At 35.7% G+C, this 25,802-nt stretch overlaps 7 protein-coding genes and 1 pseudogene across 13 annotated transcripts; 5 read left to right on the top strand and 3 right to left on the bottom strand.

Moving 5' to 3' along the window:
* The first annotated feature begins 157 nt into the window (after positions 1-157).
* Positions 158-2,627, top strand: LOC107930163 (putative pentatricopeptide repeat-containing protein At3g49142). Its single transcript, XM_016861744.2, has one exon. It carries the CDS (start codon positions 158-160, stop codon positions 2,183-2,185), a length of 2,028 nt encoding a protein of 675 aa, XP_016717233.2. The 3' UTR covers positions 2,186-2,627.
* Positions 2,628-2,658: 31 nt separating this feature from the next.
* LOC107930164 (late embryogenesis abundant protein At1g64065) lies at positions 2,659-3,436 on the bottom strand. Its single transcript, XM_016861745.2, has one exon. It carries the CDS (start codon positions 3,434-3,436, stop codon positions 2,711-2,713), a length of 726 nt encoding a protein of 241 aa, XP_016717234.1. The 3' UTR covers positions 2,659-2,710.
* Positions 3,437-3,953: 517 nt separating this feature from the next.
* LOC107930221 (UDP-glycosyltransferase 88B1-like) lies at positions 3,954-6,001 on the top strand (annotated as a pseudogene).
* A 4-nt stretch (positions 6,002-6,005) lies between these two features.
* LOC107930263 (uncharacterized) lies at positions 6,006-9,827 on the bottom strand. 2 transcript variants are annotated; one of them, XM_016861869.2, is made up of 9 exons: positions 9,340-9,827; positions 9,026-9,120; positions 8,863-8,942; positions 8,543-8,584; positions 8,322-8,449; positions 7,991-8,171; positions 7,352-7,527; positions 6,578-6,784; positions 6,006-6,488 (listed from the first exon to the last, which is right to left on the bottom strand). In XM_016861869.2, exons 1-9 carry the CDS (start codon positions 9,705-9,707, stop codon positions 6,245-6,247), a joined length of 1,521 nt encoding a protein of 506 aa, XP_016717358.1. In that variant the 5' UTR covers positions 9,708-9,827; the 3' UTR covers positions 6,006-6,244. The 2 variants fall into 2 exon arrangements, with proteins under 2 accessions (XP_016717358.1, XP_040932909.1); XM_041076975.1 differs by lacking the exons at positions 8,322-8,449; positions 8,863-8,942; positions 9,026-9,120 and having other exon boundaries at positions 9,340-9,817.
* A 1,336-nt stretch (positions 9,828-11,163) lies between these two features.
* Positions 11,164-13,082, top strand: LOC107930195 (40S ribosomal protein S10-3). Its single transcript, XM_041076974.1, has 5 exons — positions 11,164-11,303; positions 11,379-11,427; positions 11,716-11,992; positions 12,110-12,226; positions 12,748-13,082. The coding sequence occupies exons 1-5, from the start codon at positions 11,301-11,303 to the stop codon at positions 12,893-12,895; spliced, it is 594 nt and encodes a 197-aa protein (XP_040932908.1). The 5' UTR covers positions 11,164-11,300; the 3' UTR covers positions 12,896-13,082.
* Positions 13,083-14,387: 1,305 nt separating this feature from the next.
* LOC107930284 (beta-carotene hydroxylase 2, chloroplastic) lies at positions 14,388-16,537 on the top strand. Of its 2 annotated transcripts, XM_016861902.2 has the most exons (7): positions 14,388-15,000; positions 15,073-15,132; positions 15,228-15,299; positions 15,446-15,580; positions 15,683-15,808; positions 16,005-16,061; positions 16,142-16,537. In XM_016861902.2, the coding sequence occupies exons 1-7, from the start codon at positions 14,626-14,628 to the stop codon at positions 16,217-16,219; spliced, it is 903 nt and encodes a 300-aa protein (XP_016717391.2). In that variant the 5' UTR covers positions 14,388-14,625; the 3' UTR covers positions 16,220-16,537. The 2 variants fall into 2 exon arrangements, with proteins under 2 accessions (XP_016717391.2, XP_040932907.1); XM_041076973.1 differs by lacking the exon at positions 15,073-15,132 and having other exon boundaries at positions 14,401-15,000.
* Positions 16,538-18,981: 2,444 nt separating this feature from the next.
* Positions 18,982-21,437, top strand: LOC107930248 (uncharacterized). Of its 5 annotated transcripts, XM_041076970.1 has the most exons (4): positions 19,002-19,186; positions 19,829-19,997; positions 20,131-20,250; positions 20,552-21,437. In XM_041076970.1, the coding sequence occupies exons 3-4, from the start codon at positions 20,220-20,222 to the stop codon at positions 21,196-21,198; spliced, it is 678 nt and encodes a 225-aa protein (XP_040932904.1). In that variant the 5' UTR covers positions 19,002-19,186; positions 19,829-19,997; positions 20,131-20,219; the 3' UTR covers positions 21,199-21,437. The 5 variants fall into 5 exon arrangements, with proteins under 5 accessions (XP_040932905.1, XP_040932904.1, XP_040932903.1 ...); XM_041076971.1 differs by lacking the exon at positions 19,829-19,997 and having other exon boundaries at positions 18,982-19,186; positions 20,568-21,437; XM_041076969.1 differs by lacking the exon at positions 19,829-19,997 and having other exon boundaries at positions 19,002-19,529.
* A 505-nt stretch (positions 21,438-21,942) lies between these two features.
* On the bottom strand, positions 21,943-25,802 carry LOC107930247 (uncharacterized). Its single transcript, XM_016861838.2, has 4 exons — positions 25,291-25,802; positions 24,000-24,261; positions 23,340-23,407; positions 21,943-22,555 (listed from the first exon to the last, which is right to left on the bottom strand). The coding sequence occupies exons 1-4, from the start codon at positions 25,432-25,434 to the stop codon at positions 22,178-22,180; spliced, it is 852 nt and encodes a 283-aa protein (XP_016717327.1). The 5' UTR covers positions 25,435-25,802; the 3' UTR covers positions 21,943-22,177.

Genomic DNA, 25,802 nt, shown 5'->3' with positions numbered 1-25,802 from the left:
AGTTTTTTCTTCTTCTTATTATTAGTAGTATTTTGTTTTGGGGATCTGACCAACATTCTCAAACCTTACCTCCTCTGACATCAATTCCCGTATAAGTCTGCCTAATTAGGAACCGCTGGGACCAAAAAGCTAGCATTTCAAAAATCCACACTTGCTAATGAGAGCCATTACTCCTCATTGCCGCCATTTCTCAACTGCCAAGCAACTAAAAGACTTTGCTTCATCATCATCAACCCCGAAACCTCAACCTATTCTCAATGAAGATTTTTGCGGTAAAATATTGGACCAATACCCAGATATCAGAACGTTAAGAAAGCTCCATTCCAAGATATTCAATGACCAAAATCTTCGCTTCAACCCATCTATAGCCATCAAATTAATGAGAGCTTATGCAGCTTGCGGGGAACCAAAAGTCACACGCCACATATTCGATGAAATTACTGAAAAGAACATCGTTTTCTTTAACGTCATGATGAGAAGCTGTGTAAACAACCGTTGCTATCACGATGCTCTTCTTATATTCAAAGAGTTATCTACTCATGGTTTTAGCCCTGATCACTATACTTACCCTTGTGCCTTAAAGGCATGTTCCGGGTCTGATAATTTGCGGGTCGGTTTGCAAATCCATAGTTCTGTGGTTAAAGTTGGTCTGGACTTGAATCTTTTTATAGGGAATGGGCTGGTTGCTATGTATTCGAAGTGTAAATGTTTGGTCCAAGCACGGCGAGCTTTCAATGAAATGCCTATCAGAGATGTTGTTTCTTGGAATTCAATGGTTTCTGGATACGCCCAAAATGAATGCTTTGATAAAGCATTGGATGTTTGTAGGGAAATGGAGTTATTGCGGATACAACCTGATGCTGGGACTATGTCCAGCCTATTACCAGCAGTGACCAACACTTCCTCTGATAATATTTTGTATGTTAAAGAAATGTTTTGGAAGTTGGCTAAAAAAAGTGTGGTTTCTTGGAATGTGATGATTTCGGTTTTTGTGAACAATTCATTGTCAAGTGAAGCTGCCGATTTGTATTCACTTATGGAGGCATACGGGATCGAACCAGATTCTTTTACCATTGCTAGTATCCTTCCTGCTTGTGGTGATCTTTCGGCTATTTTTCTTGGAAGACTAATTCATGAATATATCGATAGGAAGAAACTCCTTCCAAATTTGGCACTGGAGAATGCATTGATCGACATGTATGCAAAATGTGGATGCTTAAAAGAAGCAAAGGCGGTGTTTGATCAGATGAATTTTCGGGATATTGTGTCATGGACTTCTATGATCTCAGCTTATGGGATGAGTGGCCAAGGTTACAATGCTGTGGCCCTTTTCTCTAAAATGCAGAACTCAGGTCTGACTCCAGATTCTATTGCATTTGTCTCAGTTCTTTCAGCTTGTAGCCATGCGGGGTTACTGGACCAAGGGTGGTATTTCTTTAACTTGATGACGGACCAGCATAAGATTGTTCCGAGGGTAGAACATTTTTCTTGTATGGTAGACTTACTTGGACGCTCTGGGCAAGTAGAGGAAGCCTATAATTTCATCAGAAAGATGCCAATAGAACCTACTGAGAGGATATGGGGAACTTTGTTGGGTGCCTGTTGGATGCACTCTAACATGAATATTGGACTCCTTGCTGCTGATCATCTTTTTCGATTGGCACCCGAGCCATCTGGTTATTATGTCTTGTTATCGAACATATATGCGAAGGCTGGTAGATGGGAAGATGTTACAACTGTTAGATCAATCATGAAGAGCAAAGGGATCAAGAAAATGGCTGGTGCTAGCAATACTGAGATCAACAATCAGGTTTATACCTTTCTTGCTGGTGATCAGTCACATCCACAGTCAAAGGACATCTACGAAAAATTAGACTTTCTGGTGGGGAAGATGAAAGAGGCCGGTTATGTCCCGGAAACTCAGTCCGCACTTCATGATGTTGAGGAGGAAGATAAGGAAGGTCACCTGGCTGTTCACAGTGAGAAGTTGGCTATTGTGTTTGCTATTTTAAATACTAAATCGGGGACACCTATTCGAATCACCAAGAATCTCCGTATCTGCAGGGATTGCCATATTGCTGCTAAGCTCATTTCACAGATCACTGAACGTGAAATCATGGTCAGGGATACTTATAGGTTTCATCATTTCCAGAAAGGTGTTTGCTCATGTGGAGATTACTGGTGAATCAATTTTGGAAAACTGCTGCTGAATTCGCATAATACGGGAATATAAGCAACAGAGATCCGTTGTCCATCATTTGATTGGATCTGGCACGACCTAGTTGTATGTTGGTCTTGGCACTACGGGCTGCCATTGCTGTCATTGTGCCCAAAAGTCTCTAAGTGGCCAGGTTCAAAATCTGTTTATCTTGAGAGGTAGGTGGTGAGTGGTGTAATATACGCTTCATTTAGTTTAAAAAGCTGGGAATGAGTTTATGCCTAGTTAATTTATTCACCAATACTTCCTTGTCTTATATTCTGGTATGAAATATCAGATATGGACAGTTTTTTTAAGCAACACTTCTCATTAGTAATAAACAAGGCTGGAGCCTTGCGTGTAACCAAAATACATGTCTTCGCTACTTTTTTGATTTGGTTTGAAAAATAATTTCAATACAACTTTTTTATGCCTGTAATGTTACCTAGTTCTAGATAAGCCTCAACGCTGTGAGAATATTGTAGTAGAGTAGCGATATTGCAAAGCTCGACTTCATTGGCAGTTGATGTCTTGGACAACTCTGGTCTCCATGTTGAGTAGCATGGCGCAACTCATTTTTGCAGATTTCTTTTTCTTGATCAATTTCATCAACTGCACTTTCCCACTCAATTTGGAATGGCATATCAGTGCCACAAACCCTGCTTTAATATCACTTTCCAAGCTTGAATTATTGGGTATATTGTTTGAGTTCAATTCCACTGTCACATTCATCTTCTTTGTGGATCTTGCCTTACTTCTTCCTCTTGCAACAAATGCTTCCCCAACTCCAACTCCCCCGTAATCGGACCAAATGGTGGTGTTGTCGAATTTGAAGTGGCCGAAATTTGTGTTCTTGACAGCAACTTGGGCGCTGAGTTTCATGTTGAAGGAAACTGGGGTGGGGGCTGCCGTGAGATCCTCGACGGTGACAGAGGTGAGCCTGAACTTGGGGTTCTTGATACGCATCACTGTAAGTGAAAAAACCAAGATGACAATGGTCTGGAAAATGGCGAAAGCTGCTGCGTATACCACCAATTTCATGCGTTTCTTTCGCTTCAGCTCCTTGGATGCCTCTGCAGCTGACTCAGTCCCTGTCTTTCGCTGTTCGTAACTTTGCCCCGCCATTGCTATATTGTCAAAGGAAAAGGGTACTGTTCTTTCTTCGTGTTGACTCTTGGAGTTCTCCTGAATTTCTAAGAGAGTTAGCTGAGATTGAGATATTCGTAATATGAACTCCATGTGTGTATATATATAGCCAAGTTCCTGTTGCTAGTGTATGCGTTGTGTGAAACAGAAAAGTTGGAAACCAGAATCCAAGTCTTTAGTTGCTGTAACGATGCAAGTAATTGCTTCTATTTTGTCAGACCAAATGTATATTTACATAAAATTAAAAAAAAAATGTTGAAAAAGTCTAAACTAACTACATTCTATATGGTGCATTTTACACAAGTGAGGTGTCCTTATATTTGAGATTTCATATTATTTAAATCATGTTGATCCAAATTTATTCCAATTATTAATATAGGTAATTATTTATTGTAATTATATGTTTTCTCGGTGACAATAAAAAATAGAAAAAAATCTGAATTGGTATAACCGACAAACCAAGCCTGCAAAAGGAACAACTCAACGGAATACAGCACAATCAACACCAACAGTAGGAAAACGTCAAAGAAGAACATCTATGACTAGGGCATCTGCCACACAATTCTTTTCTCGCAGGGCATGGAAAAACTGTATGTCTATAATCTCCGTCGCCAATCATCTACTGATTGATTCTTTTATGGGTTATTGAAAGCTTAATTTTTTTGCTAGGGTTCAATTAAAATTTTCATTTTTAGTTTGAGTGAAATCATTTACAAATTTGCAGCTTTTGTTGTCAAAAAGAATAAATAAATTAGCGTTATTTCGACATTCAAATTTGATTGTAAAGCTTAAAACAGATCATATAGGATCATTTTGGTCACCTTAAATTTGAATAAATTTCAATGTCAAAATAACAAAAATAAAAATACTAACTTCTTTTAATGAAAACTAAATAAACATTTTAATTTCCTTCAACTGTAAAAATTAGAAAAGAAAATTGATACTTGGGAATATATCAAAGACAACTTGGGCATTGGCTGAAATTTAGTATTTATTTTGGTTTTTGGTAAAAACATCGTCTTGTCTTAAAGTTTCCAAACTTTGATTGTCAGAGTGAGGGAGAGCTATGGAGGCCATAGTACTGTTTCCATCACCAGGCATGGGGCATCTCATATCCACCGTGGAGCTAGGCAAAGCTTATTCTAACCCACCATCCATCCTTCACCCTCATCATCCTCATAACCACCCCGCCATTTAAAGTAGGCTCCACAGCTTCATATATCGCCGCCTTCTTCGCCACCATCCCTTTAATCTCCTTCCACCAACTCCCTCCAATCCCTCTAGACCCGGCTTCTTACGACGCCCCCGACGCCCTCACCAGCGACCTCGTCAACCTCAACAACGTCCATGTCCGAGTTGCCCTCACTTCCACTCTTCGCTCCCTCATCATCGATCTCTTCTGCTATCCAGCTCTTGAAATCGCCGCCCATCTTGGTATCCCAGCTTACAATTTTTTCACTTCAAACACCAGTTGCCTCGCTCTTTACCTTCACTTACCTAATATTTATACTTTTGTTCTAATAGGGTTAGAAGCGTGTAAATTATTGTACTAGAAAATCAGGAGAGATAAATCACTTCAAAATATTCCTGACAGCAGATAATCTCGCAGATACGATGACCAAGGTGATAACATATCCAAACACAATGGACAACTTCAAGGATATCGACACTGTTTTTCACCTCCCTTGGTTGCCTCCCACCCCTTTAAACCATTTACCAGATACGACGCTTTTAAAAAACACCATAAAATGCGATTTCTTGATTAACTGCACCGCCCATTTAGCGAAATCAGCTGGTAATATTATCAACACATTCGAGACACTTGAGCCCAAGGCCGTCAAAGCCTTATCTCTAGGTTTCTCAATTCCAGATGGTCCAAATCAAACTCAAACGCCTCCAATTTTCTGTGTCGGACCGCTGATTGATACGCATCGTAATGGAAATGGCGATAAAGGAGAAGAGTGTTTGAAGGAGAAGCGTGGTGTTCTTGTGTTTTGGTAGATGGAAATAGCTGTTGGATTAGAGAGAAGTGGCCAAAGGTTCTCGTGGGTGGTGAGTAATCCTCCTCCCAATAACAATAAACAGGGTTTCTCCAAAGGTTCTCACCCATCCTTGGAAGGTTTCTTGGACCACACTAGTGACGGAGGGCTCGTCCTCAAGGCATGGGCACCGCAGGTGGCGGTGTTGGTCATGACTCGGTGGGCGGGTTTGTGACTCACTGCGGATGGAACTCGGTACTGGAATCCATTTGCACTGGTGTGCCGATGGTTGCATGGTTACTTTATGCGGAACAAAAGTTGAACAAAATACTGTTATTGGAGGAATTGAAGCTGGCTTTGCCTGTTAATGAGTCAGAGAATGGGTTGGTTAGCGCGGAGGAGGTAGAGAAGCGAGTCAGAGAGTTAATGGAAACGGAGTGAGGCAGCGGCGGCACGGGTCAGGGTGGAACTTCTCGTGCCGCTTTGGACCAACTAGTTAAGTGTTGGGCGCAAATGTAAATAAATCGGGGGGCTGATCCACCATTGAGAAATGCGAAGCCTGTCCATGTATTAATAAAGATTACTCTAATTTAGCATTATTATTAGACGAAACATGTTGGATTAGAGGGGAAAGCCAATAATGCTTATTTTGTCATGCAAAGAGAATTAATTACCCACATACATCCCTTTAAGCTTATAACTATTTATATATTCATTTTATTACAATGGAGGCCACGTTGAATACTTGCGAATAATTGCATCAACTAAGCTCTGAAATCGACTTTGACTATATCCTTCAAAATATAAACATTGCTAATTTACGATTTTTATTTACCTAGTTAGAAAAGAAATTCGATTTGGATGAGCATATTCAGTTCTTTCCAACTTGAAACCATCGTGCCGAACCTGTCTTTGCCAAGCCTCAATGGTAATCGCCCACATTTGCAACAAATAGCGGATCTCTATTTTCGACTTTTAACTTGTTAATCTCACTGTCACTCCTACTTCCCTCTTCAGTGCTCTCCAACTCTCTTATTAGATCGTCCATAGTATTATTCAAACTAGATTCGCTCATTTGTCCATCTCCTGTTGAGATGCCAACCATTGTGATCTTCGGAAGCAAGGGGTTAGCTTGAAAGTGTTGCCTTTTGCATTCCTTTGATGGGCTTTACATTCAAAAAGGACAAAAGATCAGTTTAATAAGTAAGGATTAATGATAAAAAGGCATTTATATGGACAATCAATATGGTGGCACCTTGCATCAGATTTCTTTCTAGGTTTTCTTTCATGTTTCAACCATGGAAGACTAAACCAATCTCCGAGAGGAAACCTGAAATCTTGTCTCTGTCCATCATCGGCATTAGCATTATCAACAAATTTGAGCTCTGTCATGTTGCTATATGTTTCAGGGCTGGAGAGGTAAGTGGCTGGCTCTGAGGCTCTAAGAAACGAAGAAGCAGTCCTGCAACAGTGTAAACATTGCATCAAAACCTATTTTCTCTGTCTCTCCGTTTTTCTTGAAGTACCTGATTCAGAAACCCATTTTAACACATATTTGGACATGAGGATATGAACCTCCTTGGACCCTCCAAGTACATGGAAATCTTAAAGAAAGAATTAAACATACTCATATCAGGAGATATATCTCATGTCCAACGCTCGTACCCAACTCCAAGCACCATAGATAAAAACAGAAACAATAAGACCTAGCTCCATCATATTTTTGACATTTTGACATTTAAAATATGAAAAAAAAAAGGATCGACTGTCTAGTTCTGATGTACATAAGAGGAAAGCTTATTTAATCAATAAGAAATATAGGACCAGTTTCACTGCAAATATTACAAATATTTGTAGGAAAAATCAACTTTATTTAATCATTCAAGCCTCAGCAAGTATAAACTGTAAAGACATTCTATTTTTAAAGAATTCTTTTTTCTTTTCAAGAAGTCAAGGAAAACATACATCAGTACTGTAAATGTTTAACATCACTGTGTGACAATGAGAGTCAAAGTGGCATATGGTTTACCTTCTCTCAAATGAATCAACCATATAAGGAAATTTTGGTTGAATGCCCATGGCTTTTCGCAACCACCTATTACCTAGGAGTACCTTATCTACAGCATAGAGAAGCTGAATCTCGGTGGTCTTTGAAATGACACTCAAAGGTATGGCAGGAGGAACCTCATCCAGAAATTCTTGAACCTGTGAGATAAAATAATAACACAGCAGTCAGCAGTCACACAAATAACAACCCAACATTATTGTTATACGCAAATATTAAACAAAGTGCATCCTAAATTGCCTCCTCTATCTCTCAGAAGTCTATTTTGATTGTATTTATGGTATAATACATGCAGTAGACTCTTTTGACAAGCATACACTTTAGCAAACAAAAAGGGAAACCAGAAAGTTGTACATCTTTTTGGCAAATACTATACTAAATCCCAAAAAGACTGCATCTGTTTCTCACAAGGCTCCAAATTTTGAACACAAGGCAAAAAGATAGACCTAAAAATTATCATTATCCCAGCTATCCGACAACGTTTCAAAAACCATAACAGCTGAACTATTTGATAATCCCCACATTCAATTTGCTTCAATCACTGCCATTTAACACTTTTAACTTTCTATATAATGCAAAACTCGAGAGTAACAAATCTGTAACCTCTGGAGGCTCCCACATGCTATCTTCAATTTCTTCAATCACTTCAGCTGACAAGTTATCATCAACTACATCTTTTCGGCGTTCTATGTGCCGGTTTTGAATCAAACTACGGAAATGCTGATCAACAGACTCTTCCAGAATATCATCCAGCATGTTTTTATCAAAGAAGTAAGGAGTATACCTGATGGACAAAATAGTGAGCTAGACAAGCATCAAAAACCCTAACTCAGCTACTTAAAGATATCTGCATTCCTAGATATGAGAACTTGACGGAAACTCTATGCAATCAAAACATACAACACTTTGATAGAAAGAGAACCAAAGAACAGACCACTTAATCCCATCAGAAGTAACTATTCCAATATCCAAGTTTTGAGCACTGAAAACAGGAACACCATCAACCTTTCTCTTTCCATCACTTTGTGGAATTTTCTTAAGAATTTTGTTGGCAGCCTTTACCTGTGAATACAACAGATGTTTTCTTCATAAAGAAAATCTTGACATACCATAAGAACAATTTTTATATAGCAAATGATTACAATTAGATGGTACCTGTTTTTCATTTGGAACAAACTGAAATAAGTGAGGGTTTTCCTGTAGAGGGATTATTATATGTGTTAAAATTCAGTAAATATATTTGGTTGGAAAACCCAGCACAATATTGGAAGTCATACATTATATATTACTAGTGAACTAATAGAAGTTACTCCAACAAACCAAAGCATATCCAAAGTTTCCAAAACATTGACAAGTGACAAACTGTAACATGATTAGATGTTTGATCCTCGATGTTAAAGCAATAGCAGTCAACCAACGAAAATTAACATCCAATAGACATGAAGGGACACAAAGTTGAATCAATTTAACTTTACCTTGAAGTGGTCATATGCCAAATCAAGACGACAAGCACCCACCACCCCACTCGGAGTATTAAGTCGCTTGACATAATTAACTAAAAGAAAAACAATACATCATCTTATAAGACTGCAATTTCTTTCCAACCAAAAGCTAAACTGGGCGGCAAAAGACCCATACCTGCATCACCTAAATCTATAAAGAAGCGAAAAACAGGGCCATTTCTTTCACTCGTAGTAATGTTTGCAAATATCTTCTTAAGCCACTCCGGTGTTCTAAACATCAATGGATATAAAAAGAACTTAAATTCAAGCAAAACAGAAGCAATTTCTTATATGAATTTACAGTTCTTGACAAAGAATTGCATTTAAAAGAATAACATCTGAGATTCAAATCATTCATCAAGAAATGGTGTTGAGCAAAATACATGTACCAATGATGAAAAATTATCAAATTCTGTCAATCTCAAAGCTAAGATTAATTGAAGAAGAGACCTTTTAGAAATAAAGGGAATATTGAAGTGAGTTGAGATAGCCATAAGACCCGTCCCAGAAAGATCGCACATGCTAAAGACTCGGCCAACAAAGGCGGGGCCACCACTCTTGCCAGGGGAATTGAGTCCCGAAATCCTGACCGTTGATGGGAAGCCGGAGCTTGACTCGGCCGAAGACACTCCCTTGATTGCGGATTTGGAAGATATGGAGTTGGGCAGATCTGACTCTAAAGGCGAGTCTGCGAATGGAAGGCACGGCGGCGTTTGGGGAGTGGAGAAGTGAGAGAAGAGAGACGTGGTGGTGGTGCGGAAGAAGTTGGTGACGTTGCGACGGAGTTGGTGGTGCGGGGGATCCGTCGGTAAGCCCATGATATTTTGGTCTCCAATTCAGGCTTTGTGATCGTCGATTGGCTCGACAGAAGAAGGCGCCTTTGCGACCTTCTTGTTGTTCGAGACACTTGAGTGAAAACTGATAAAGGAAAATAGGATTATTTATAATTTATTTATGGGTAATCTACAATTTAACTAACTACTAATCTCATTTTAGAGGTGTTCGCTCCAGCTTGGATTCAACTAAAAATTTAGACTTATTTATTAAGTTTGGGCTTGATTTATCTTAAAAAATAGATCTAAAATTTTATTCAAGTATAACTTAGAATAAAAATGTTAAAATTCAGGCCCAACTCAACCAGTTAGTATTAATTTTTTTTATGTTTTTTAAATATGTATAATATATAAAAAAATATTAAAAATATCAAAATAAATATTTTTCAACAAATTAAAAATAAATTTTAAAAATATGTATACTTAAATAACACTAATATAGATATAATGACTCTAAAATAATAACAAAATTAACAGATGCCTTTAAAAAAACAAAATTAACAATAAAATAAATTTTATATAATATCCAAACAATAACAACAAAATAGTAGTAATATAATAGTAAAATAGTAGTAAAATGGAGAGAAAACAACAAGAAAATAACATTTAAAAATAACAAAAAGTATAGATTTTTTTATCCTTTTGTGAATTCGGGTCGAGCCGAGCCAAGCCTGGGCCAAAAACGCCTTACTCGAGGCTCGACTCATTTTTTAAACGGGTCTTATTTTTTGTCTGAGCTAATTTTTCGGTCCTAAATTTTTGTCCAAATCCTCCCACATTTCGGGAAGACCTTTGGGCCAAGTTGAGTTGCCCGACTCATGAACATGTCTAATTTTAAGCATTCAATATTTTTTTAAAATCATTTAGTTATTTTTTAAAATATTATATTTTAATTACAGTAATTAAAGTATAATGTTTTTTTTACTTAAATCATATTATATAATAATATAAATAATAAAGTACAAAATTATATAATGATAATAAGTAGCTTATCATTTTCTTTAAAAGATAATTTTTATTTATTTAATTGATATCATTGTGATGTGATAAATAACCTAAAATAAAATATATTATTAATAATTAATTGATATTACATTTAATCAAAATTCAACACAATTGTATAATTTAAAAGAATAAGAACCCTATTATAAAAAATATTATTGATAATTTTTTTGTTATTCATAACTAATTAATATTAATTATTGGTTAAATTCAACTTCAATCTAATTATATAGTTAAAATAAATCAGAACTATTATATAAAAGATAAAATAAAATTTTTATTGTAAATTTAATAATATAATGAATATTAAAATATATTTTTGTGGATTTAAAAGTTTTTTAAAACTCGTAATTTATATATTTATATATTATGTGTTATAGACATGGATATATATTATAATAAAAATAAATAAATTATAGATTAGTGGACATTGAATGGGGTTGAATGTGGCCCACTAACTCAGTATAAATCACCCCCATTCTCTAGGTTTTAAAGGCCGTTGCTTCTCCGCTGTTCCGGCTCCTGCAAGAAAACCGTAAAAGGACTTATTTCACCTTTGCTCTTCACTTCGTACCCATGGTACGTTCTCTTTACATTTTGTATACGTATATACACGTCTGAAGTTGTTATTTGCTAATTTGTTTATATGCTCAGATTATTCCGGAGAAGAACCGTATAGAAATCTGCAAATACTTTTTCCAAGGTGCGTACCGGTTTTCATTTGCTTGATTGGTTACAAATTTTAGCTTAATTTTCGTTCTTTTTGTCTTGGGATTAATCCTCCATTATTGTTGATGAGAAAATGAAGTGAGCTTTTTAAATTCTGTTAAGCAGCCATTATTTTCAAAAAATTTAAGTTGGGACTTTTTTTATTTATTTATAATTTTGGTTTTTGTTCAAGTTTCTTTATGATACCTTAACTACCAAAAAGGATATCCCAGTAGGCTACTTATTGTTTTTCTCAATGAAATTTGCTTGTGAGTTATTGTAGAGGGAGTTTGCCATGCAAAGAAAGATTACAATCTTGCAAAACACCCGGAGATCGGTTTGCCGAATTTGCAGGTGATTAAGCTGATGCAAAGCTTCAAGTCCAAGGAATATGTCCGCGAGACATTTGCTTGGATGCACTATTACTGGTACCTTACTAATGATGGGATTGAGTTTCTAAGAACTTACCTCAATCTTCCATCAGAAATTGTGCCTGCTACTTTGAAGAAATCAACAAAACCCCCTGGTAGGCTAGGCGGCCCACCTGGTGATCGCCCTCGGTAATGCATCTTTTACTCGTCGCTATTCCTTGATTTGTTTCCATTTCAATTGTTTTTGTTCTTTTGCTTTGTTCGTGTCGATAATAAGTGTTTTTTTTTTGCTTGTCTGAATTTTAGGGTCCACCTCGCTTTGAAGGAGACCGCCCAAGGTTTGGTGACAGAGATGGGTACCGCGGAGGTCCTCGTGGTGGTGACAAGGAAGGTGCCCCTGCAGATTTCCAGCCATCCTTCAGGGTAATTTCACACGAATGCTGACTAAATGTATTATACTCAATTTTTTTACTGTAGTCGTAGATTTTATGGTATCGAGAATTTATATGATCAGCTTGATGTTTACTTGCAGATTTAGTTAAATTTTAAATCCAGGCAATCGAAGTATTCATGATTATATGATAATAAGACATCATTGCGTAGTTTTAAGCTGCATCTTGATTGATGTTGTTAATTTTGATACATGCTGAAACTCTTTGCTTGATCTGACTTCTTTATATGGGTGAGGGGTTTACACTGATTTTGCATACTAGGTAGTAGCCCAGGTTAATATGTAGGCCATTTTTTCTTACTTTCAGTAAGGGTTAAGCATTAAGACATGTTGGCTGAGTCGTATAGTTAGACATTACATTTACGTACTGGTTTTCCTTACTCAGAGACCAACTCTATTTGGTGTTGTTATGTCGAACTTCTAGTGTTTGGTTTTGAATAAGGTTCAACCTTTCACTTACATGCGTTTATATTTGTTTTTCTCAACTGTGTAGGGTTCTTCTGGTGGAAGACCCTCTTTCGGTCGTGGTGGCGGAGGCTATAGTGCAGCTCCATCTGGTTCAGGTTTTGTTTGAAGACTATGTGTCTTTTGGGTTGCTTGTTTTAAAGCTTAGTATTCAAAATCTTAGAATTCTGATTTAATGCCTTAGCTTTGTATAATATTATGCTTGTTATGAGATCACAATGTTTAGTTTTGTCTCGGCCAACAAAGTACTGTTATTACCCCTAATATAGAATTAAATTTATGATGGCCGAAGGTTTTTCTTTTAAGTCTAATTTTGTATTTCACACCTTTTTGAAATTGGGAAGTTAATAATTTTTAACTTAATTCGTTAGAATTTGATTAGTGTATTTTTTGAAAATTGAAAAGTTAGTTCATTATATATACAGATAATTAGCAAAAATTAGCTGTTCAAGTTAAGAGTTCACTGACAGTGTACAGTGACAATACTAACAGCAATTTCAGTACAATGCATCCACAGTAAAATACTAAAATTTCACATTACACTTTCAACTTCAATATTGAAAAATATTAAATCGCTTTTTGAGATTTGACAACTATTTTTATTTAGAAGTCTCATTTAAACCTGATATAAAAAGTTTAAAAATTAATTTAGACAAAAAAAATTTAAATATCGTAAAAATAAATGTTTAATTTAAATATTAATATGAGAATAATTCCCTAATTTAAAAATTAAAAAAATATACACTTTAAAATGAGAGTTGTTAAGTTTAGACGCTAAATAATAATTTAACCCTAAAAAGGAAAACTGGGCTAATAGTGTAATCCTACAGTGATCCAAGGGAAATCTGTGGTTGCACTAGCCATTGTCCAGGTGGGAAGCAGAACAGCTAAGACGAGGACGCGTGTCTTAAAAATCCGAAATCCCAACATTTGGCCAGGACACTATAGTAAATAGAGGACGAGAACTGGAGGTCAATAATTTTGAAGACCTCGATTCGATTGGCTGTCCGTTTCCCTACATGCTGGCAATTCCTACTACTCATTTCTCCCTCTTACTTCTGTCCACCCGTCAACTCCTTCCACTTTCTCATATTTTGCACTTCCTCTTAACTTAAGTTACCAAAATACCAAACTCTTATTGTTTTATTTCTGAACCTAACTGATTTGCAATCTATGTAAAAATCTGGGTAATGATGTGATGAAAAATTTTCGGTGTTACTCGTTTCGGCATTTTATTTATTGATTTGCCATTTATGTAAAGTTTGCGTTAAATTATGTGGGAATATTTTTTAATATTACATTTTTTATTAATTGATTTGAATTTTAATGTACAAATTAAGATTTCAAATCTCCATTAATGTAACATCAACTGGAATTAATAATGGAAATGATAAATTAGAATCTCAATTGTTAACAGGAAATTTGAACTGAAAATTGTCAATTAATGCAAAACAGTTTCCTTTAACGAAGGTATACAATGAACTTAACACTTAAATGATTAAAATGACAATTTCCTAATAACAATGACCAAATTGCAAATTTTTTAAGTGACGGTTATTTACCCTATTCCATAAGTGAATAGGGATCAAGTGGCATCTTTGTAATTTGAAGGAGAAACATGGGTTTTTAATTTATTTAACCGGCCTACTATTAGCATGAACCTGAGTGTTATAATTGAGCTACATTAATTCCCACGACAAATCACACAGAAAGAAAAAGAAATTGTGGTCTCAGTGCATTTAACCTCCGCTCTAAACCGACCCACCCATCGGTCTTTGGAAACATTGGAGGCCCATCCTTTTCTTTTTCGTTGTCCTCTATATTTATTTGTCAGCTTGTTTTAAGGTTCTAGACTTGTAGTTATCCGGTAATTAAGTCTAGCTTCTTATAGTTGTTTTTTGTTTCCATGGCGGTAGGCTTATCCGCCGCCGTAACTCCTAAACCCTTCCGCTCATTTCCGCTGCTGAAGCCTGCTCCAATTTTCCATCCTTTACTGCACCTCCCAAAAATAACAACCTACGGAGCTCGAAGAAAGAAAAGCTTTGCTGTTTGTTTCGTGGTGGATGAAGAACAGAAGCAGAGCGCTCCTACCCAGATCGTGGAACAAGGATTCGAGGAAGTTAGAGATCGTCAGATCTTAATACCGGCGCGTCTGTCGGAGAAATTAGCTAGAAAGAGATCCGAAAGGTTTACTTACCTCGTTGCCGCTGTCATGTCTAGCTTTGGAATTACATCCATGTCTGTTATGGCCGTTTATTACAGGTTTTGGTGGCAAATGGAGGTTTGTTCCTCTCTTTTCACCTTTTTTTTTTTGATAGTATGTCCAATATCTGAATTTTTTTTTCCTTTAAAGGGAGGAGAGGTGCCTCTTTCTGAAATGTTCGGTACATTTACTTTAGCAGTCGGTGCCGCTGTAAGTTGTATTGTTCATCAAATTGTGCATATATAATTGCATTTGAAAGTTGATTTGAGTGTTGTGTCGGAAACTGGGTTATTTATTATTTTCAGGTGGGCATGGAGTTTTGGGCTAGATGGGCTCACAGAGCTCTCTGGCACGCATCGTTATGGCATATGCACGAGGTATTATATACTTCATCTTCTCTTATTTTCCTTAATTTTCCTATTTCATCTGTTTAACTGCCTAAGGCTTAATAAACTATTGAACTCTTGAACTTACAAATGGGTAAAAAGAATGAATTTATCATGAATATATGATAAAATTGCAGTCACACCATCGACCCAGAGAAGGACCGTTCGAGCTAAACGATGTGTTCGCCATAACCAACGCCGTCCCAGCAATTGCTCTTCTCTCGTATGGTTTCTTCAATAAAGGCCTTGTACCTGGTCTATGTTTCGGTGCTGTAAGTTTCTTTTCTGCTGCATTTTCCCTTATGGAGAAAAAAAAAAGATGTAGTCTGCTTGATTTTTCTAATAAATTCCGTATTGATGAAATGAGAGGGCAGGGGCTTGGTATAACGATGTTTGGAATGGCATACATGTTCGTCCACGATGGTCTCGTCCATAAGAGATTCCCCGTAGGCCCTATCGCTAACGTGCCTTACTTCAGGAAGGTTGCTGCGGCTCACCAGGTTAATACTATACACTTTTGCGCATTTATTTATACAACACTTTTTAAATTTTTTTACATTTTTTATTCACACTTTTTTGTCAGATTGCCAGATATATTTTACACCATGGGAGACATGCTATAGAAAATAAATTTCTTATTTGTCTTTTAATTGTTTTGTTTGATGATTGGTGTTTTTTTTCTTGTTTAAAATGCAGCTCCATCATTCAGAAAAATTCAATGGTGTTCCATATGGGCTGTTTCTAGGGCCGAAGGTGATCGATCATCTTAAACATCCATTCCCAAACTTGTATTAATTTAGTTTATTGGTTCTGATTTGTTTTTGTGGGTGTAGGAAGTGGAGGATGTGGGAGGACATGAAGAATTGGAGAAAGAAATCAACAGGAGAATCAAATCAAGCAAAGGTTCCTGAATATATAATAAGATTAATTTAACTGTTTTCAAGGAACCCCCATTTTTTGAGAAACGATATTGTCAAATATCATAAACCTGAAATGATTCTATGTTGATCACTGGATTTTTTTCTTCCCCTTAAAAAAGAAAACAAGAAGATTAAAGAACACCTTCAAAGTTCAATACTAATGCATACTGCTTAAGGGAGTAGCAGTAGTGAATCTCATAGGCTATGGATTAGATTTCTGGGAATTTTTTTTGTTGTTGTTGTAAGAAAAATCTCTTATTAAGCCAGACAAGACTATACAAATAGATGTGGAACGTGATATTTTACTTATGAGACCTGTCTAATTTCTATGGGGTTTTATATGATTTTAACCGAATTATTTATTTACAAGTGTAGTTTTGTTTTTTATTGAGTATAAATTACACTGATAACTGTGTAAAAAATAAGTGAAAGAATTCATCAATGGCTATGGATCCTTGTGCCGACAGTAAGGAAATGTATACACTACTGTATATAAAAGACAAAGTATGCAATCCCACTGGTGTTATCACACCAAACGACAAGAATACGTGAGGATTCAACTCCAACTCAGTCAACAAGGACTTAATCCACAAGACGATCACACATGGTATTTGCTAAACTATTGTCCTCAGCTTCAGCTGAAGAACAAGAGACAACACTTTACCTCTTGGAGATCCAAGCAATAGGATTTCCATAAGAAAAAATGACAGTGGCCAGAGGTATAACGACAAGTATTGGTATTGCTTCCCTAATTCGAATCGGAGTAACCAACAAAACTTAAATCAGTGGAAGATTTGAACATGAGTCGGTGATGGATGATTGTACCTTTCAAGGAACGAAGTATATGCTTGACAGCCTTCCAATGTTAGTCAAGGGGATGTTGCATAAAGATGTTCGGCGATGAATGGCTAATATGTTAAAGAGCACCTATAATTTGACGATATCATATGGAATTAAAGTGTGGACACCATCCTTAGCTGATAACAATGGGGATGTGATCACAAGGTTGGTGTAGGTTCAGCATTAAGCGTGTCTGACTTTTGAAGCAACTCAAGAATGTGCTTCTTCTGACCAAGTATATGTTCATCCTTAGTATGTTGCACTTCCATACCTAGGAAGTAATTGAGATGTCATAGGTCCTTCAAAGAAAACTTGAAGTTATCGCCTATTGGTAGCGATGACCAAGTCTATTGCCTGAGAATTTACACCCGTGATCTATGTTGTCAATATACACCATCAAGAAAACCTTGGTTCCTTGCTTGATAAACAATGAGGGGTCAGCTCGTAATGCTGTAAAATCATGCTTTCTTAAAAGATAGTGCATCAACCTATCAAACGCACCATCCGCACCTGTTTGCTTGAACCCTAGACGTTGGTCCATTTAGACCTCATTAACTAAACGCATTTTTAACGTTAATTTGACGGAGATGTTAGCTATTGGAGAAGGCAAGAGTGAGTGAAGTTCTCACGGTCACAGGCTTAACCACAAGGCTATAAGTTTCCTGGTAATCAAAACTAGATTGTTGACAGTGGTCATTGGCCACCACGCGGGCCCTATAGCGTGCCACATAATTATCAAAATTTCTCTTATATTTTGTTTGGTAGGGTGAAAAGAAAATTGGAAGGATGTAAAATTAAGTGGTCGAAACTAAAAAATAGAAAATATAATTTTTCTTTTTATAAGTGTGCTTGATATGAAAGATAGAAAAAGAAAAAATTTCCTCTATTGCTTGGTAGAGTTGAAAAATAAAAATAAAAAAAAATAAAACATTTGAAAACAATGCATAATTTTTAACTAACATGCACCTCTTTCATTTTCTATTCTCTAATCATTCTAATTTAAAAATATTAATTTTATATATTAAGAATGAACATAACACATTCAAAATTTATTTTATTTTTATTTTTTCATTCTCACCTATTAAACTAAACACACCCTTAATCCTTTTCAGCCATTTGCGTTCAATAAGGGGAAATCGGAGGGAAAGGGCGCAAGACTTTAAATGTTAATTTTAGCCAAAGCAATTAGGTCAGAATACGCTACTTCTTTCCATTCAACATGTTGTATGGCTTCATGAATAAATGTAGGCAGAAGATGAGTTATTTCAATTGAAAATAATTTCAATTTAAAGATTCCTAGCACAAGTTATCACTTAGCAATGAGTGGCCTAATGGATTTGTTAGGTGGTAATATGGTACAATTTTAGGGTGTAATGTCATTTTATGGATCAAAATTAAAAAAAAGTTATCAAGCTTAGAAACTAATGTAAATCAAAAGAAAGTTTAAGAATTAAGTTGAGAAAAACTATAAATTTAAGAGACTAAAATTTGCGTACATAATATGTGAAAAAGTAAGATACCTTGAAGGTTAAAATATACTATAAGCTTTTATAATTTTTAAAAATTTGAAATTTATTTATTGTAATTTTATTTTTATGAATTTAATTTTTATACTTTTCAAATTTTTAAAGAGATCTAACTATTAATACTATTAATTTTTTTACTTAATTTATTAATATAATATTTAAAATATAAAAAACTCATTTAATAAAAATATAATAAAAATAATATTATTAATAATTAAACTTGAATTTTAAAATTATTAAAAATAAAAGTATAAAAATTAAATTTGAAACATTGAAAATCACTACTTACCGCATACTTTAACCTACCTAAATTATATCCCAAAAATACAAGAGTCATATCTGCACACGTGTTCTATATTCATTGGTAAGATACAATCACTACGCTTTCCCTAATTCGCTACTTTCCGATGTCCGATTAGTTATTTTGTCACCCTGTTTCCCTCCTTTTTTCAACTTTCTATCTGATTTTCTCGACATCCAAAGACATCCCTTAGTTTACGACTCTTCTTTTTTGCCTTCCCATTTTTGTTACTACTATTAGAAGTGGGGGAAACCTTTTCTTTCCTTTTTCTCTGTTAACATTCTTGATAAGGTTTGCTTCATGCAACTTTCTCTTCGTTTTCTTGGTGAATTTTTGTTTTAATTTTCTTTCTCTTCTAGATTTTTTGTGGTTTTAATTAGATGGTATTTGGGTCTGAATCGGATCCATGTTTGAAAGTGATCTGTTTTGATTAAATTTTATAATTCACATCTTGGTAGAGCTGATCAGGTAATTTCAATAACGGTACTGTACATAAGTCTGAATTTAGGGTTTATTACAACCGATAGGACAGATCCAGTTGCAGCATCTGTTTGGCTTGCGAGATATTCGAGGAAAAAATGAAGGAAATTGGAAATTGGAAAATGAGATTGAGATTGAATATAACATGGTAGAGGTAAGAAACTTCATATTAATTAAATAAAGCTGTCTCCAATCTTTTCCAGCCCTTTTTGGCGTTGAGTTAAATACATATTTACCTACTTGAAGAATTAAGTAATCAGATAGTGCTAGGAGTATTTGTTCTTATTCCTTTTGGTCAATTTAGCCCATTTGTAAAGTTTTACTAAACTATGGGATCAGTTAGGTTTATGGAATTGAGTTCGTCTCACTTGATTATACCATACATTTCCATTGATGATGGTCTTACTCTTCCAATTTCAAACTCGTCATTGATTTTTTTGTATGCTCTGATAGTTTACCATATAGTTACACTATGAGGATTGGTGTGTTAACTGCATCGGGAAGGCACAAGGTGGCGTGTTGCTTATCATGCAGTTCCCAGAGCTTTTTACAATTTAACTCAACATGAGTCGATGATCCACTTGGACTAGTTCATCTGTTGGTTCTTTTATGAAGTTTGATGGTTGAGCTTCTAATTGTGGAAGAGATTCTTTTCCATATTATCTGGCACCTTGCCTGTGCTTGTGTGTAATTTTGCAATGGAGTTTGTTTTTTTATGTTTACATGACTCAAATGTTGTTCCTTGTTTGCTGCAGTGAAGGCAATGTGAGTTGTTTGAGCTTGCACTACAGTTACTGATTTCTGCGACGAGGATAAGCTTATCGGGTCTCTTAGTGTGCACAAGATGGGTAAATGCAAGGGTTGTGGGAAATTAGGTAGGATGATGCCAAGGGATGGACCTGTGAATGCTTACCATTCTGTTCTTTTGTGTTCCCCTGTTGTTTCTGTTTGGGATTGCATTGTCCGTAAGATGAGATATTTGTACAGGCCTGAGTGGGTGTAGTCTTGGTGTTGTATTAGTTAAAAGAATTAATTACTAGGGTTAAGTAGCATAAAGAAAAATAAAGTAAAAGAGGAAAAAATATAGATTTACAGGGAAATGTATACTATTTAGAGGAGCTGTTTCAAAGAAAGATAAAAACAAGCTAATAAAACTCTAGGTCTAAAGCTTTTCAGTTTTCATGGATAACAGGGCATGCAATAAAGTGCAACCAGTAGGGAGAAAAGGGAAAAAGAAGCAAGTGAAGGATGAATTGGATCGAATTAAACAAGCTGAGAAGAAAAAGAGGCGGTTGGAGAAAGCCCTTGCTACTTCTGCTGCTATCCGTTCGGAACTAGAACAAAAGAAGCAGAAAAAGAAAGAAGAGCAGCAGAGGCTTGATGAGGAAGGCGCTGCAATTGCCGAGGCTGTTGCTTTACATGTCCTAGTTGGCGAAGACTCTGATGATTCGTGTACGGTCATGCTAAACAAAGAAGAGGGGTTTAACCCTTGGGATTATGCCAACAATCTCAATCTATTTATGGATGTAGGTAGAGGTAGAGGTTGCTTTCTTCAGCAAGGTCAAGCAAACTGGGGAGGGCAGGTCTCTGATTCATATAAAGATGGATGGGAGTGGGCGATGTTGGAAAACAGTAATTGGTCCTTACCATATGGAGCTTATGGAGGTGATCTTCAAGCATCGTATTCATACTTAGAGGATGGAAGCTGGGGCAATACAGGAGCTTCAGCTTATCTTATTGCAGCACAGGCAGTTTCAGCACTCCAGATTACTGAGGATGCAGCAGTAGACACAATTGTCCTCAACGGTATGTTGGGAGGGTAAACGAGCGTATAATTGTTATGCTGCTTCAAGTATTTGCTCATATATGTGTATCATTTGACTGTTAGTTGAATTTGGTTGTTTCTTCATCAGTTTTAAATGCTGCACTTGTAATCCATATTCATTAGTGCATGGTTACGACTTCATGCAGCATCATTTTATTGTGGTTATCGAACAGGTCAGCTATCAGTTTTGATTCACAAATTCTAAGAAATTGAATAAATCTTAACAAATTTGGATAATTTTTAATGAAATGTTGGTTTGTTTCGTGTGTCAGTTTAGAAATATCAATCAAACAAACAGAAATGAAGGAACCGAATTTAGTAAATGAAGGTGACATTGTTATCTATTATATTTCCAATGTTTCATCTTGCTATTCAGTATCACGTTTTTATCTTTTCCCCACGAGTATCACGTTTCAATATTTTCTCCTGGATTTCAATCATGGTGCTTTTATTATTTATTGATTCTGTTATGATTGTTTGTTTTCCTTCTTTTTAAGTATTAATACCGGTTTGACTATTTGATCAATTCATTAGATAATTCAGTACTTCGATAATTTGTACATCATAGTTAAAATAACATTTTCCATAACAAATGTCTCTTAAAAATATCTTGATATTAGCATGTATGTTATTTATTTTCCAACCCTTAACCTGATATATAAAGTACTTTGGAATCTAAATCCAAATATATAAATATAATTATCGAAGATCAAACCCCTAACAATCTAATATATACAGAAAATAGAATAAAAAAACCACTTCATGAAAATTGAAAAAGCTTGCACCGTAGTAAAGTTTCAGTATCACCTAACAATCAAACACTGCCCCAAGCACCACATGAGAATTTTGAGAGAATGATAGAGAAGAAAACACTAAGTTCATGGGGCATAAAGATTTGAAAATATCCGTTTGGAGCTTAAAATTAACAATTTTACATTTATCCACAAAGAAGTGAATGCTTCTGGGAAACATTTCAGTCAAATATCCAGCAATGAATTCTGTCGCAGTGATTGTTCTGAATCGTGTGAATTCTGCAATATTGGTTGTTCAAAATCTTGCGAACTCCATCTCTGTGGTCTTTCTGGATCTCGAAAATTTTGTTGCATTGTTTGCGTAGAATTCTGTGGATGATGCTTTTGAAGAACATTGTTGTCCAATGTCTCGATTTCAGAACGGGTTGATGGTTTAGCACCCGCATTGACGATATCTTTAAACCAAGCAGATTGAAAACTGGGGCTTCCGCTGTTTGAATTTCCAGTGGAATCGTCAGCGCCACTAGATCCAGGGGTAACACCCAAAAGGAAACGATATGCCACTTTGCTCGCTGATACTATCTCAGTCTTGGCTTGTCTCAACTGCAAATCAACACAATCATTTTAAGAACTAGCTTTATCCAGGGTTGAACTTATAGTTTCAATCTCAGGGCAATTTGTAATGCAAATTTTAACAAATAAAAACAAAAGAATAGATAGCCGGAAAGGTGACAAAAAAGCAGAAAAGAACATTAACGCAAATTTTGATTTATAAGTGTTTTCTATCTCGGAATATTATGACAAAATGCCTTGATAGATTATTAGTGTAATAATATGAGAAAAAGCCTATACTAAAACATATGTAAAAAATAAATGAAAATTTTACCAATTGAATTAGTTTATTGCTAACCTATATACTAAAATGAAAAATTTTCCTATATACTAGAACATGTGTAAAAAATAAACGAAAATTTCTGTCTTTGCTAAATGACACTCAAGGGAGTGGCTAAAATTTACCAATTGATTTAGTTTATTGCTAACCTATATACTAAAACATGTGTAAAAAATAATACTCCTATGCTAACTTTTTCCCCTATTCTTCTAAATATCAAGGCAAACACCACAACAAGAAGCCTTTGAAACAGACAACAGTCCTAACAGCTTCTAGTCAAGCAATATATAGAAAGAAGACCAAATGAATCTCGAATAAAGGTTAATAATGCATGCCTAACTGCACAAATGCATGCATCTACATGCAGAGTACAGAATAAAACTATTTCTGTAATGTTCAGATAGAATATATTTGGCAGTGTTGCTTGCTTAATAATCCTAAAAAGGATTTTTTTAGCAGATTATGAAGTCCATGAACTAAGGAACAAAATCTCACCCGAAAGGCAGTGTTTTCTGCTATTTCTATTGCAGTGTCACCAGCATTGGCAAAACGATTAACCCAACCTGTTTCAAAAATTGTTAGAATGAGAAAGCCACTGTAAACTGAAATGACAGACAAAAAAATGCACTATTCATTCTTCCTGACCAAATTTTCTCTCCTCAAGATACAGCCACATTGGCCTGCATACAGAGTGAAATTCAAGTGACATGACTGCCTTTAGCCTTCACATCCCAACATTAGGAATAAGGCCAGTAGCCAAGACAAACCTAAAATAGTTCTTTCAAAGATTCATGTTTATCACAAAAGCACACAGACTATAGAACAAAAGCAGCAAAACACTCGGATCATATTAGCACTGACAAGCTAATAATTGGCATGAACAAGGACCACAATGTTCCACTACTTGATATTGGGTGGCAACAGACTAAGTTTCAAGAGATGAGGCATATAGTTCTATTTAGATCATACTTAATATTCACTGAACAATTGCATCCAATAATGGAATAATATTAGTAAAAGAAAATTCAGGAATAAAAAGAGGTTTTTTTTAGTTCAACTAAAAAGCTAGGCTACAAAGTTGAAGGGATAGAAAAAGAAGTAATCAGTAGATATATCTAAAGCTGTTTAACCCAACAATATGACACTTAAGTTTACCTGGAAGCTTTTGGACACCAAGCCTTTCACAGAAGTCATCGCAGAAGTGGTTGCAATTTTTGGATAACAAGTCATAGGAACTTCCAGGCCACTCTCTACTAAGTTCCCGCAATATCTGGTTAACCTTGAATATTGAAAAGTTAGTTCTTCCAAGGACCATGGACTCACGATATGTATACATTGGATTTTTTCCAGATGGACAACTAAAAACTCCAAATCCTTGCTCACAGAAGCCAAAAGACCATTCATCTTCTCCATATACCTGTCAATTTGGGAAATAAAGTTGAAAAGAATGGCATCAGTAACAAAAGAGTCATGAGAAGTTGGCAACCAACATGAAAACTTCGGAGAATTAACACGTCATATGAAATCTTTATTTTTTTTTGGGGGGGGGGGTGGGGGAGGGGGACCTTAGATATAAGACAGGTATTTTAATCTGATGTGTTATGGGCATGATATCAATAAAATTAGGATATAAAAACATCAATGAACATGTAAAGTGTCAGCAACAAGATTAATGACAAAACAAATCTAAAGTGTGCTCAAAGAGAAGACAAGCCTTGCCAGTACCCATAATTACAAGAAATTGAAAAAGAAACCGTACTCTTTTCGTTCCCAGAAACATGATTTAGTTGCAAGATTCTCCAAGATAGAGTGATTGAGTGGCAAACTTTCTACACTTTTTTTCCAAAAGTAGAACTAGAAATTGATATAAACAATCCAGGAACCCTAAAATCTAGTTACATAATTAAAAAGTAGCAGACGTTTCACTTGAAACTTTGTCTAATTTGACTAAAATAAACCTCAGCTCCGCAATACTTTGGCCACTGAGGTGCCGACGAGACACTCCAAAAACACTCAGAAATATTTAGCTAAATTTGGATAAATTAAATAAGGAAAAGAAATACATTAAAAAGTATAGCTAATCAATCTCGGGTTACACAAAAGCAATGATATGATTCTGAGGCTAAAAAAGAAACAGTGAAACTATAAGCCTTTACGATGCAGAGTAAGGTAATCATCAATCCTATCATTGTAGTATTATCTTTTCCTTTCAAAGATACCTTGAAAGTTGAAAATACTCCTTTCAGCAAAATAACCCACTTATTTGAAGATACTACAGAAAGCACCAATCAAAAAAACAGACATTATTTGTTAAACATTTGCAATAAGTAAACAAGTAAAACTCTAGAAATTCAACACAAAGCCTAAATTTTTAAACCAGAAACCCTAAATCCATTTATCACAACATGAAAGAAATTAAAAAAAAAAGGAGTGAGAAAGAAGAGACCTGAACGGCACTGTGGAAGATGCCACCGAGGCCGATTCCATCTTTGAAGATCTTGTTGATTTGAACAATGGTGCTGTTGGTTTTATCGGACTCACTGTTCGTCACATCGTATACATGTAAGATCACCTCCATCATCTTCAACATCAAAACCCTAACCCCTCTCTTTCTCTCTCGACTCAAATCTTTCACACACCCCGGAAAACCCTAATCCCTACTCTTCGTTATCTCCCTCCCGCCCTATTTAAGCTTCAAAAACCAGCGATTCAAAACAACTTCGTCGCTCTTTCACACTTCCTTTTGCCCTTAATTCCGTAATTTGACCTACAAATTTCTTTCATAATAACAGTGAGGAGTAATTGTGTTTCGACCTCACGGAATCTATTTATAATTATAATTCTCAAAAGATTTTATATTTAAAGAGAGAGAGTTCTTTTAAAATTGGGCCGGAAAACTGTTATCGTCGAGAGTTTCAGTTAAAATTCAAGAACAAAGGTGATTGCTTAGGGAGGAAA

This window comes from Gossypium hirsutum, chromosome A09 (genome assembly GCF_007990345.1).
Source record: "Gossypium hirsutum isolate 1008001.06 chromosome A09, Gossypium_hirsutum_v2.1, whole genome shotgun sequence".
NCBI lineage: Eukaryota > Viridiplantae > Streptophyta > Magnoliopsida > Malvales > Malvaceae > Gossypium > Gossypium hirsutum.
This window is presented reverse-complemented; position numbering and strand designations above follow the sequence as displayed.

Bases quoted from the DNA above. Each gene is read 5' to 3' on its own strand.
- LOC107930163 (XM_016861744.2), top strand. From the start codon at position 158: ATGAGAGCCATTACTCCTCATTGCCGCCATTTCTCAACTGCCAAGCAA.
- LOC107930164 (XM_016861745.2), bottom strand. From the start codon at position 3,436: ATGGAGTTCATATTACGAATATCTCAATCTCAGCTAACTCTCTTAGAA.
- LOC107930263 (XM_016861869.2), bottom strand. From the start codon at position 9,707: ATGGGCTTACCGACGGATCCCCCGCACCACCAACTCCGTCGCAACGTC. The intron at 8,172-8,321 runs GTCTGTTCTTTG...TTTGTCCATCAG, and splicing joins ACTTCTGATGGGATTAAGTG to GTATACTCCTTACTTCTTTG. The intron at 6,489-6,577 runs GTGCCACCATAT...TTGAATGTAAAG, and splicing joins AGAAAGAAATCTGATGCAAG to CCCATCAAAGGAATGCAAAA.
- LOC107930195 (XM_041076974.1), top strand. The intron at 11,428-11,715 runs GTGCGTACCGGT...GAGTTATTGTAG, and splicing joins CTGCAAATACTTTTTCCAAG to AGGGAGTTTGCCATGCAAAG. The intron at 12,227-12,747 runs GTAATTTCACAC...TCAACTGTGTAG, and splicing joins ATTTCCAGCCATCCTTCAGG to GGTTCTTCTGGTGGAAGACC.
- LOC107930284 (XM_016861902.2), top strand. From the start codon at position 14,626: ATGGCGGTAGGCTTATCCGCCGCCGTAACTCCTAAACCCTTCCGCTCA. The intron at 15,581-15,682 runs GTAAGTTTCTTT...ATGAGAGGGCAG, and splicing joins CTGGTCTATGTTTCGGTGCT to GGGCTTGGTATAACGATGTT. The intron at 16,062-16,141 runs GTGATCGATCAT...TTGTGGGTGTAG, and splicing joins GGCTGTTTCTAGGGCCGAAG to GAAGTGGAGGATGTGGGAGG.
- LOC107930248 (XM_041076970.1), top strand. From the start codon at position 20,220: ATGGGTAAATGCAAGGGTTGTGGGAAATTAG. The intron at 20,251-20,551 runs GTAGGATGATGC...AAAGCTTTTCAG, and splicing joins CAAGGGTTGTGGGAAATTAG to TTTTCATGGATAACAGGGCA.
- LOC107930247 (XM_016861838.2), bottom strand. From the start codon at position 25,434: ATGTTGAAGATGATGGAGGTGATCTTACATGTATACGATGTGACGAAC. The intron at 24,262-25,290 runs GTCTCTTCTTTC...CCAAATTGACAG, and splicing joins TCTTCCACAGTGCCGTTCAG to GTATATGGAGAAGATGAATG. The intron at 22,556-23,339 runs GTGAGATTTTGT...GTTGATTTGCAG, and splicing joins CAGAAAACACTGCCTTTCGG to TTGAGACAAGCCAAGACTGA.